This window comes from Choristoneura fumiferana, chromosome 20 (genome assembly GCF_025370935.1).
Source record: "Choristoneura fumiferana chromosome 20, NRCan_CFum_1, whole genome shotgun sequence".
In the NCBI taxonomy this organism is placed as follows: Eukaryota; Metazoa; Arthropoda; class Insecta; order Lepidoptera; family Tortricidae; genus Choristoneura; species Choristoneura fumiferana.
Window position 1 is genome coordinate 16,753,698 of NC_133491.1, and position 12,805 is coordinate 16,766,502.

The 12,805-nt window shown below is 36.8% G+C and overlaps 1 protein-coding gene across 1 annotated transcript in view; it reads right to left on the reverse strand.

The window, feature by feature from the left end:
• The window catches only part of LOC141439445 (uncharacterized), a 10,018-nt gene extending 5,849 nt beyond the window's left edge, over positions 1-4,169 (reverse strand). The window contains exon 1 of the mRNA XM_074103731.1: positions 4,140-4,169. Within this exon, the coding sequence (XP_073959832.1) occupies positions 4,140-4,169 (30 nt within the window). The remainder of the gene's footprint in view (positions 1-4,139) is intronic.
• Between the last annotated feature and the right edge of the window lie 8,636 nt (positions 4,170-12,805).

Below are 12,805 nucleotides of genomic sequence, written 5' to 3' on the forward strand. Positions count from 1 at the left end.
CTTTAACAACTTATTTCTATACTTTATAAAGTAAAAAGTCATAAAGTACGTGTATCTTCTACTTAACATAGAGTCAATAAAAATAATCGCACTTTGACATCGCAGGAAAAGTACAAGTACCTCTCTGTTTGTAAAATGTAAATGCATTTGCAAGAGACTAATTAAATAATAGGTACTAAAACAAATCATAACTCGAAAAGCCGCAAAGTTTTTTTTATTATCAACACTAGAAGGCTTTATAATATGACCAGCCCGGAGGTTTTCATACCTCATATGCCAGAAATAGGGTTAGGATCACCACCTGTCAATTCTAGCCAACTGTCACCTAATGTTCTTTTAATTTACCATCAGGGGGCCACTTGCTAGTTTTCCACATTAGTTGTAATCAGTTTCTGTTAAAAAAATATTTTTAATGAGAGCTTTTTTTTACAAACTGTATGTTTTGTTGACTATACTTACGTTGTCATCCGACCTTACATAATTAAATACCATATTGAAATAATACCAAGCTGAAAGTGTGTCCAAATGAACTTGCAATATTTGACCCAAACAAACAGGGCAAGTTAAATAAAAGCTTGTAAAAAAAAAAGTCGATTCTAGAACGAAATATACGCGATAAAAATTTTATTTTTCCTATTATTAGTTCTTCGGATAGTACGTTTTATTACTTAATCGCTTCTCCGAAATATCGTGCGACTAATCTTCCGATCTTAATCCCGTAGTCCCAACACGTATTACGTAGCGTTAAGTTAACGTAGGAACCTCATTCATAACTCCCACAGCGCAACCGGCCTATTTACACACATATACGGCACCACTACGACGGAACTAAGCACGCTATTGGCCCTTTCACTTTCATATCAAGCCTACATAGTTTGCATTCCGAAACCCGGACGCCCATTGGCCGTTTCAACTTTGACCTTTGCTGTGATTGGTTGGTCCGTTTTACATATTACCTGGGATATAATATATGTGAGGATTCGGGTTTTCCTGGATGATATAAACAGGCGATCCCGGTTATGTATCGCGACCTAGTTTTGCTATTTGTCGGCTGTTCGTAAGTTTTAGGTATACTCAATTCATTATGTACCTTTAAGAGTTAGTAAATGCTCACGGTTTTGCTTGTTATATTACTATGAAACTTCCACTACTTATTACTTTTAAACTTTTTGTCAGCCCCTAACTAAATGCTCTTCTCATCCACTCAAAAGTTGACCTTTGTATGTATGTACGAAGAAGAGTTTAATATGCCTACATCCAACTTTAGGTTTCGATTTCTGTCATTGTATACTAGTAAAAGTGTCAAGCATTATCGTAGAGTCATGTTATGATAACTCCTGTGACACAAACAATTATAACTGAAGGTTGACTGGTAGAAAAAGGGATAATTTCTCTTTCGTACATGTTTTTCGAAGCCTGTTTTTTTATTTATATGTATTAAAGTGTGCCTAAAGTACCTATACAAAAGTAATTCTTACTTATAGAGCAATTTAAAAAGTATTTTTAGACAAAAATTTCCCTGCGTATAGTAACAGATATCACAACAGTTATAATTAAGTAAAACGGCTATTCATTACTCAGAATAAGGAAACAAAAAAAAAACAATAATAAGTAATTAATCATCACGATTTTTCTAACCACATGTGCTCCACTGCTGGGCTCAGACTACGAAGTGCAAAACTCGAACTTCGCATCTTGCCGTCCCGCTCACGTTTTTATTATTTAATACGAGAGTGAAAGGGACAGTTCGCTACGAACTTCAATTTTCGAATTTCGTAGTAGCCCCCCAGGTCTCCTCTTAGAATGGATCAAGGACCATCTGTTCTTCTCGCTATATGGCCTGCTCATCTTAAACATCTATCATGACCAATAAGGAACAAGAACAAGCAGTGTGCACATATGACTATTTATTTATGCCAAAATACACACATATTATCATTTTATGTTCCGTATTAGATTCCGGAGATTGCTATCATGTCGTAAAGATAGCGTTTTATCGTCCGTCATTCTCTTTGTTTTGTTTATACTCATAAAATAATTTCTTTTTCAGATTTTACAATTCGGAGTACTGAGGACATTATAAAGGTGAGTTAAAACTGCTTTTTTTTATATAAAGGTACGCTTAGAAGCGGAGCGGAGCGGAGACGTCCAAAGTCACCGAATTGTATTAGTGTTATGCCTATCTTCGAGTACTGCAAGCGGAATGGACACCGAACGTACGATTAACTCCCAATAACGAACTATAAGAATGTGCTTCCACTGTCACTTCCATGTAAAATAGGAGAAGAGACGTGAATTGCAATAAATAATATTGGTCGTATTCTGCCGGTCTCCGCTATAGCCCACTGGAAACACACCTTAAGCCATCTTCGAAATTGAAAATAAAATTAATGGGACAATCCAGGCTGTGGAATCGGTTACCTTCCTCCATCAGACTGTATCCCACTATAGGAACGAAGGGAAGACTCGAGGAAGATGTGGCTGACATATCCATACTAATGTTATAAATGCGAAAGTGTGTGTGTTTGTATGTTTGTCGTCTTTCACGTCGAAACGGGGCGACGGACCGACGTGGTTTTTGGCATAGAGATAGCTAATCGGCCAGAAAGTGACAAAGGCTACTTTTTATCCCGGAAAAATGCACAGTTCCCGAGGGCATAGCGCGCGATAACCGAAATCCACGCGGGCGAAGCCGCGGGCAAAAGCTAGTTGAGTATATGTGTAGTCACTATTTTAGACTTTTAAGTTTCCATTTTGTCGGACCCAGTCGGATTCCAAGATTGAATGGTAGAGATCCCTTAAAAGGATGTGTTCTTTGTACATACATCTCAACGTTTGTCGATTGTACAATAAAGAGTTAACATACATACATAGAAGCAACCGTAAATCGGGAAATACCTCGAGATGTAAGCGTTTTACGTAATCATTATACATAATTATATATTCTAAGACCAAATTTTTCCTGTAGCATTTACTAATAATTGGTTGGTTGTTCTCCACAAGGATAGTTGTTATCTGTGGTAAAAGCCCGAGCGATCTTTCGATGACGAATGGGGAGCCAAGACGTATTAAAATTAACGATGTAGTACTACCTCTCGTATTAAAATTAATCACGGAATATTCGCTAGGTATTTACTTATTTGAAAAACCCGACCAAGTGTGGATCGGGCTTGTGCACGAGGGTCCCGTGCTTTTTAATAACTGTGTACTACTTAACTGCACTAGAAACAAGGTCACCAACTTTTGGGTTGGAAGAGCTAAATAGAATTTTCAATTTTGCCCAAAGCTTTAAAAGCTGGAAGGGGTCAATCACGGCTCAGCTTTGAAATGAATTATGATGATGATGATGGTACAAAAAATTTGTGGCCGTAATAATATAATTTTATAAATTTATAATAAAGCCGCACTTTCATATATATACGAGGCAACTTGGGCCCATATACAATATAATATCCATAAATATGGCCTTAGTACATTTAGAATAAACTATATTATAGAAATACTATTACTTAGATACATATTTGACGATTTGACTATCGAGCATTTCACGATCTCTTTCTCTCTCTCCTCTAATACCGTGTGACAGAAAGGGGAGCGCCATAGTTCGCATACTCTTCGCTAGTCATTACCGTAATTTTTGTCTGAATCATTATTTATCTTATTTTTTTCCCACTGGAACCTTAAAGTTGTTCTGAAATTTTTAAATGTCATCCTATAGAAAACTATGGGTTAGGTTAGTTTTGTTTTATAACAATTCTGAACAATCATTGGATTCAGAGAAAAAAAGTTATGACAAACGATCATTCTGACAAACATTACATTCGGACTTCTAATAAGTATTCGACCCGATATGGACCCCTAACGCGTCCATCTCTAACCCACCATTAGCCACGTGTGCATGTTTTCCACAGACGTGGTTTAAAAAACTTATCATCACCAGCTAATGAAGACAGCCGATAAGCTAGGTCACCCGACGTTGATAGCACTGACACTAAGCTAGATAAAGCCTAAGTTTTTAGACTTTTTGCGATAAAAAATGTAATATTTACGCAATAACGATCTATAAAATGGCAGCCGAAATGCAATATGTTTCGATAACTATTTTGTTTGCCTTTGTTGCTTTCGATGTTATGACTTACTCGTACTAGAGCTGTCGGCTCATAATTCATTCTTGAGATAAATCTAAGAAGTTTTTTTTATAATAGTCACTAAAAGATGTCTCTAGTTTCGATTTCAAGGAGTTGGGAATTGCAACAAATAATTTTACTCTTGGTCTGGAGTATCCCTTAAAAATACTCAGAATGCGGGCGTATATGTTATTAAAACCTTGGGACGGATATAGGATTTTTTCTCATTAAATGAGAGAAAGGAGAAATTGACTAACCGACATTTTTTTAAATAGTGAGTTATATACATGTTCGGAATCAATACATTTTTCTCTGTCGTTTGAGCTATGTCTAATATTTTCATAAAAATGTCGCTTAGTCAATTTCTCCTTTCAAGCGTCGATTTGCATAGTTCCATAAAAGAATTCTCCGCTCGAAGTCGCAGCTACATCTAACATTACAATAAACTGTGTTTGAATTGTTAACCGGGTTACAATTACAACTAGAATTGGTGTTATTTTTCTACTTTCTTACTACACCTTACGTAGACAATACCTCATTTCGTAATAATAGATTATAGACAAATACATGACAATGTATTTGTACAATATTTTATCACGCAGAAACAAGGACAAATGGTATGGATTGTTCTAACGTGAGCAAACTTAGCAACATCTGTGACAACAATGCAATATGCGAATATGCGAATTTTAAGTTGTTTTATAATTAAGTAAATTTAAAATATTAATTAATTGACTATTCGTCTGACAAGGAAGACTCTACTTTTTTAATTAGGTATGTTAAATTTGGTAGCCTCCAGTGGTTTGACGGCCAGTATTAAATTATCTAAATAGTACCTACTTATGCAAACTTCGTTAAAACACACAAACTGGGAACAAACAATAAAAAACGGGTCTAGAAACACAAACACAGTGATTTTAAACATAAAGATAAAGATAAAAGATAAAGATAATTATTTTGTCAAACATGAGTTCCTATATAACAATTATTAAATTGAATATATAGATGTGCAATAATTAGATGTCCTGTCCTTCATGTCTTGCCTTTCAGCATACAAATTTTTAAGTTATGAATTTAAATAATTATACAATAAAAAAATAAAAAAAAATAGGAAATAATTAAATTACAATCAATATTACATTAATGTTATATAAATCATTTTGTAGATAAGATAAGATAAGGTCAGTGGAACATTACACATAGTGTAATCGATTCTACTCTCGATTCTGAAAAAACTTCTTTCTAATACGAATACATTTCATCCATTGCAGTGTCTCTAACTCTCTTTTTCGTAACTATCTGTTTAATAAATTTTACGCCATTGAGTTTCTTGCTGAGTTCCACTCAATAGAAGTTGTCTGAAAATTTTACTTTGACTACCCGGGCTCACTCAATGAAAATTCACTTCATGCCGCTTTAGCCTAGTTTATTTTTATTAAATAGCTGTTAATGAAAAACGAGTTGAGATACGAGAGTGAGTAAGACATAAATACGACCAAAGTTACGACACATATTGTATGTACACCATGATGTTAAGTCAGCAAAGTCGTGTAAGTATACATTTTTGTAATTTTAGGCGTCTTCTCGTCGAATGTGTAGTAAAGAAAGTAGGGTCCACGGAGTTTCATTGCTAAATCATATATGCTAATAAATACATATATAATTATTAAATTTATAACAATCCTTGTCAAAAAGATTGTTTTATTATTACAATATAACACAATAGAAATACATTATCATTCAATTTAATTAAGAGCGTTTATACTTGCTGAGCTTGCCAGCTCAACGTTGCCCGTTACATTTTTGTTAGTTTTTCTCGATTATTCCTTAAAAATTGAATGAAAATTAATAATGTTGTCTGATAGAACACTTCTTAATATATAACTTAATGTGTTTCCTCCAATAATTATTCGTTATAGACTTTTATTTTCTTTAAGTTTCTTGCGGCGCATTCTTCTTGGCAATGATGGTCTTTCCGAAAGCGCTGGTAGTTTAAAAAAATGACGTGTAAAAGTGCCCATTGCGGCCTATTTACTGAATAAATCATTTGAATTTGAATTTGAATTTTTTGAAAACCGGTCATAAACATTAATTCGTTTTTAAGGAATATAAAGTTTATCTCGAATAATTATTCCAGTAGACACATTAACTTATATATTAAGAAGTGTTCTATCAGAAAACATTTTTAATTGTTATTCAATTTTTATGGAAAATCGAGAAAAACTATCAAAACGCAACATATTTTTGATTTCATTTTACCGACGAAACTCAATTCCTTATTTTCTTTTAACTAGAATACTAATTCTCAACTGAAGTTAAATAAAACCTAATATATTATTATATAACTAGACGCTCCGAAACCTAAGCCGGACGGCGATAAGCTATCACGAAGCCTAGGTTTCGATAAAATACTAAAATACGTCCAAAAAAAACTGCGATAACGCTAGGCTATCGTGAATGACACTGCGTCCCCGCCATCTAATAGCCATTTTGTTTAAAAGTTTGCTTTATATATAAACAGGGCCACGTCAAGGCGAGTTATTTGGCATTTGAATTATCAACATTTCAATTAAAACTACGCTAGTACCAGCGTGCATCGAGGTCAAAAATATTTAATTTTAGTCCTTGTCGTTACATTATGCTCATTCAAGGGTCAATTCAGTCCGTCATTCTGATTTTCTGACATTCACATGGGATACAGAGATGGACTGAACTCACGCCAGAAAGAGCGTGTAAACGAATTCTTATGTATAAAAGTGTAAGGCATATGGCAAGGTACTGTAAAGATATATTTGACCTCGTCTATACTATACGTTAGTTGATTTTACTGGTAACTGCCGTACATGCTGTCAGCGCCTATTTTCCACTTTTTTGTCTTTTTAATATACAGCGCGTATATTTCAAACCAAAAAGCCGTGGTGGCCTAGTGGTTTGACCAATCGCCTCTCAAACAGAGGGTCGTGGGTTCAAACCCCGGCTCGCACCTCTGAGTTTTTCGAAATTCATGTGCGGAATTGCATTTAAAATTTACCACGAGCTTTGCGGTGAAGGAAAACATCGTGAGGAAACCTGCACAAACCTGCGAAGCAATTCAATGGTGTGTGTGAAGTTCCCAATCCGCACTGGGCCCGCGTGGGAACTATGGCCCAAGCCCTCTTGTTCTGAGAGGAGGCCTGTGCCCAGCAGTGGGACGTATATAGGCTGGGAATGATGATGATGATATTTCAAACCGCAAAGTTTAAGGGTAGTTATGCACTGCGTTTTTTATTTTCGTTTATTACGACAGTCTTCTCAGTTCATTGATAAAAACTATCAGGGAGTTACATTTCTAGCCATTTTTTTTTTGCATTTATAGTATAAATGTGTGTCATTGTAATAGGTCGAATTGTAATATTCACAAACTTGACAAGAGACATTGGCGCGAAAATCAAAAAGATACATATCCAATCAAAGCCATCCAGTGTACTGTAGGGACCAGGCTGTATACCGCCTGGCAGGTGGTAAAACTGACCACCTGGCAGGTTAGATTGACTTTATTATGTATAATGGTAGTATTTTTATATTGTATGTTTCTAGAATTTGACTTTAAAAAGACGATTGACAGCGGTATACATGCCGGGACACAGATTGCTCCCGACAGCCTGAGCGGCTGGAACTATCTCTGTAAACTATTAATAAGCTCTACAATAAATCTAAATAATTGAAGGAATAACCATTTTATTTGATCTGAGTTTAAAGTCACGCGCGTAGATCCCCATTACCTAAGCTCTACCAAGTTACAGTCCCCACAGTACCTACCTGTCATCACTTCCTGAGGTTTCTTCATCATTATTCCAGAGAACTTATATTAACTAGTTTCAAACGATATTTAAGTAGATATTTTAGTTCCAGAAGCTCCTTAATCGCTAATTTGAGTTACTGTCTAATAAATTTAAAGATATCTTAGCTCAAGGTTGTATTACTTATATACCTGACCTAACACACGTTAAGGTGTGTTTTATCAAACGTAACAAGATCTTTCTTTTACCGTGGAGAGCCATGCTTCGGCACGAATGGGCTCGCCGAGAGTGGGTGACATTCTTCCCGGCCCGGATAATACCGGGATGGAAATTACGACTCTGTTTTTCGTGTACACGCCATAGAAGCTCCTGTCAGTTTCTATGGCGGGTACACAAAACAGGGCCGATATTTCCATGTCGGTGTTATCCGTGCCAAGAAAGAGTGTCACCGAACGGAGTAATAAAAAAAAAAAAAAAAAAAAAAAAAAAAAAAAAAAAAAAATGTTAGTAACAATAGAAACTTAAGAACTATGTTAGTATATATAACTGCATTGGTATAATTTATTAGACGCAGGAGCAGCGTGGCAGGATGTTGAACTGCCTAGAAAGCACTGTCCTGCTCTCTGCGACCACCTTTAGGAGACTAACTCACAATACCACTGACTCACAGAAAACCGCGTGAAGCAATACTTGTGTTTCGCCGAGTGAGTGAGGGCACGGAAGCCTAACTCCTCACCCCAACTAAAAGACCGGCAACGCACTTGTGACTCTTCTGGTGTTGCAGGTGTAAATGGGCGATGGTAATCGCTATCCATCAGGCGATCCGTTTGCTCGTTTTCCCCCCATTCCATAATAAAACAATGACTACGGTTTGAATGCACGCCTCTGCTTGAGAAGTCTAGGTCAAACCACTAGGCCACCACGGCTGTAGTTAATTAGTTATAATAACCTAACCAACTTAGAAATACTTGAAAAAACCGGCATTGTCATTCGAAGTTCAATATCCCAGAAACGGCTCAACCGATTTTAATGAACCATAATTACTACCGCAAGTCAAAGTCAAAAAAAAATATCTTTATTGAATTTAGGCTAAAACAAGCACTTATGAATGTCAAAAAAAAATCTAAGTACACCGTTTCGGAAAAACCTCTGTTGAGAAGAATCCGGCAAGAAACTCAACGAGGTATATTTTAATAAGGAACGCGCTTTTACGTAAAGCAAACTGCATTGAATTCCATCCATCCGTTTGAGAGCTACAATGTCACAGACAGACAGTCAGACTTTTCGTAAACCTTTAACAACCCCCCGCTTCTTCCTTCCCCCTTCCCTTTCCGTCCTTTTCTTTTTTCCTTTTTTTCTTTGCCTCATTTTTGCGTCAAGGGTTAAAGACGGCTGTTAAGTAATTAAGCTTTATTAATATTAGTCAATTTTATAACCAACTAAGCCATTAAGCGCCCAAGTTCCCTGTTACCATCCGTTAATTCCGTTAATCATAGTTTCTAAATTGTTATCAATGGATAGCGTATCTCACGCACACACGCACTGGAGGGGTTATATAATTTTATTTTATCTTATACTCGTATTTGATAATTTCTTGTCAAAGAATGCGAATGCACCTGGAGATTTTTATATAAATACCAGATAGGGGGCATTTGTTTTTAAATTAGGACTTTTCGTTTTTAGTCGCAATCGTGTCGCATTTTGATGGAAATTGGTATGGTGATAATAGAGACGCGGAAAAAGACGCAGGGTAGATTATCCCGAAAATTTTATAGTTCCCGCGGAAAAGCGGTAGAGGAATTCTTTTGAGGAAGAAGACGCGCGCTTTTTGGTGTCCTGTCGTGTCACCGCTTTTTAGGGTTCCGTAGACAAAATAGCAAAAACGGAACCCTTATAATTTCGCCATGTCTGTCTGTCTGTCCGTCCGCGCTTTGCTCAGAGACTATCAATGCTAGAAATCTGTAGTTTTGCATGAATATATACGTAAGCTATGCCGACAAAATGGTACAATAAAAATTCAAACAACATTTTTTTAAGAGTACCTCCCATAGACGTAAAGTGGGGGTGATTTTTTTTCTCATCTAACCTTGTAGTATGGGTATCGTTGGATTTGGATAGGTCTTTTAAAACCATTAGGGGTTTGCTAAAACGATTTTTCGATTCAGTGATCTGTTTGCAAAATATTCAACTTTAGTACACATTTTCATTAAAATCGAGCGTCCCCCCTTCCCTCTAAAATCTAAACCGTAAATTATTAGTAGTTTAAGATATAAAATATACCTAAACTTGGAATATTCCGTACAAAATACGGAACCATGTTTCAGGCGTGTCCGACACGCTCTTGGCTGGTTTTATTGTTAGTTTTAGTGTTATAGTCTTATGACTGGACGGTGGTGGTACTGATGGAACCAAATAAAAGAATGGAAAGAAAATACATTTTGTAATCGTTCAAGTTTGTTACTTTTCCGAATAAATGTATTTTCTTTCCAAATAAATCTTTCTTTCTTTCTTTGGAAAGTGTGTCGTTTCGCCTAATACTTTTTTTATACAAAATTATGAAAAGTATTGAACTTTTTAATGCTCTTTTGCTACCACACAGGCTTTAGAAACTTGTTGTTCACCTGAATCAATTAATAATTTGAATATTAGTTATACTTACAAAGAACCGGCCAAGTGCGCGTAGCACCTGCGCACGAAGGGTTCCGTACCATTATCTATACAAACTTAGACATTAGCAAGAATAAAACACGATTTTTGTATGGTGGCCCCCCTTAAATATTTATTTTAATTTAATTTAATTATTTATTTTTAAATTGAATATACGACTAAATATTCTATGAATATTTTAAGCGTGTACATGTTGCCGATATTAATATCCAGCAAAAAACGGCTAAAAAAGCACGTTTGTTGTATGGGAGCCCGTCTTAAATATTTATTTTATTCTGTTTTAGTAAGTTTTGTTATAGCGGCAACAGAAATACATAATCTGTGAAAATTTCAACTGTCTAGCTATCACGATTCATGAGATACAGCCTGGTGACAGACGGAGAGACGGACGGACAGCGGAGTCTTAGTAATGGGGTCCCGTTTTTACCCTTTGGATACGGAACCCTAAAAAATAACCGATAACAACATGCCCATTGGTTAAATATAATTTTAATACGATAAAACTTGTATTTAACCGACACTATTTATAATATATATTATATGCTCTTGAATAGGTAAGGTAAATACATGAGGTGTCTAAATCCGTGTCATTAATTATGGGGCACAAAACCATTGAAAAGGCGACAAAGATGGATGGTTAGACACAGAAATAGGGCATACGGCCATATTCGTTTGGATTATGGCTTGGTCTATGGGAAAAGTAAATGGCGGATAATTTCAACTCATTATCATCATCATCATCATATCAGCCGTAGGACGTTCATTGCCTCCAGTTGCTTCGGTTGGAAGCGGCCTGCCTCCACCATTAACTGCGGCTTTAACAAGGTCACCCGTCCATGTCGTTGGTGAACTTTCTACGGTGCGCTTGCCGATTCGCGGTCTCCACTCGAGAACTTTTCGGCCCCAACGGCCATCTGTTCTCCGTATATCGCTCTCTCCATAGCTCGCTAGTAACTCTGAGCCTATTTAAAAGGCTTATTGCAAAGAATTCCATCTATAGGTAGTCATTCACGATGACACGTGCCGTGGTTCTTATAACAATGTCATTAATGGCTAACTTTGACGAAATCACGCGTCTTCGTGTATGGCACTAGGTATAGTTACAGAAGTAAAAAGCATCATCGTCCATCGTCAAGCAAACGACATCCACTGATGATGTCGCGAAAATTGCGAACAACTGTAGATACATACAAGTTTCCATTCGTCTATTGCGCTGACCTAACCGCTAAAAAAACCGTGGTGGCCTAGTGGTTTGACCTATCGCCGCTCAAACAGAGGGTTGTGGGTTCAAACCCCGGCTCGCACCTCTGAGTTTTTCCAAATTCATGTGCGGAATTACATTTGAAATTTACCACGAGCTTTGCGGTGAAGGAAAGCATCGTGAGGAAACCTGCACAAACCTGCGAAGCAATTCAATGGTGCGTGTGAAGTTCCCAATCCGCACTGGGCCCGCGTGGGAGCTATAGCCCAAGCCCTCTTGTTCTGAGAGGAGGCCTGTGCCCAGCAGTGGGACGTATATAGGCTGGGATGATGATTGCGCTGACCTAAGGGGGAGGCCTTTGTCTGACAATGAACGCCTTCCGGCTAGTGATGAATACAATATTTAGTAATAAGAGTACCTACTTATTATTAAGATTGGTTTTTTTGGAATCTTTTTGTATTTTTTATTTAAATTCCAAATTTTTACTTTTACAATCATCCCGTAAAACCTAAATTGAAAATACAAACTGAAATATAGATGCACTGAAAAACCATTAAAATAAGACCAGCACTGGGAATCGAACCCAGGTCCTCGGTATTCCGTACCGCGTGCTATACCGCTACACCACTTCTGGTCAACGGTACAGACACGAATTTCCCATATGCACCTCATATCTCAGCTTGTTTGTTTCTTATTTGTCGCTAGCGTCACTGCTTAAGTGGCTAAATAAGAAACAAACAAGCTGAGATATCAGGGTGCATAGGGGAAATTCGTGTCTGTACCGTTGACCAGCAGTGGTGTAGCGGTATAGCACGCGGTACGGAATACTGAGGACCTGGATTCGATTCCCAGTGCTGGTCTTATTTTTCTAGTTTTTCTGTGCATCTATATTTCAGTTGTATTTTCAATTTTACTTATTATTAATTCGGTTGTTTTCTAAAATTATTTCTAAAAACATTGTGATAAATATGGCAATGATAGGTATTACCAACGAACGATCCGTCATAATGACTGATTCGAACCTGCTTATG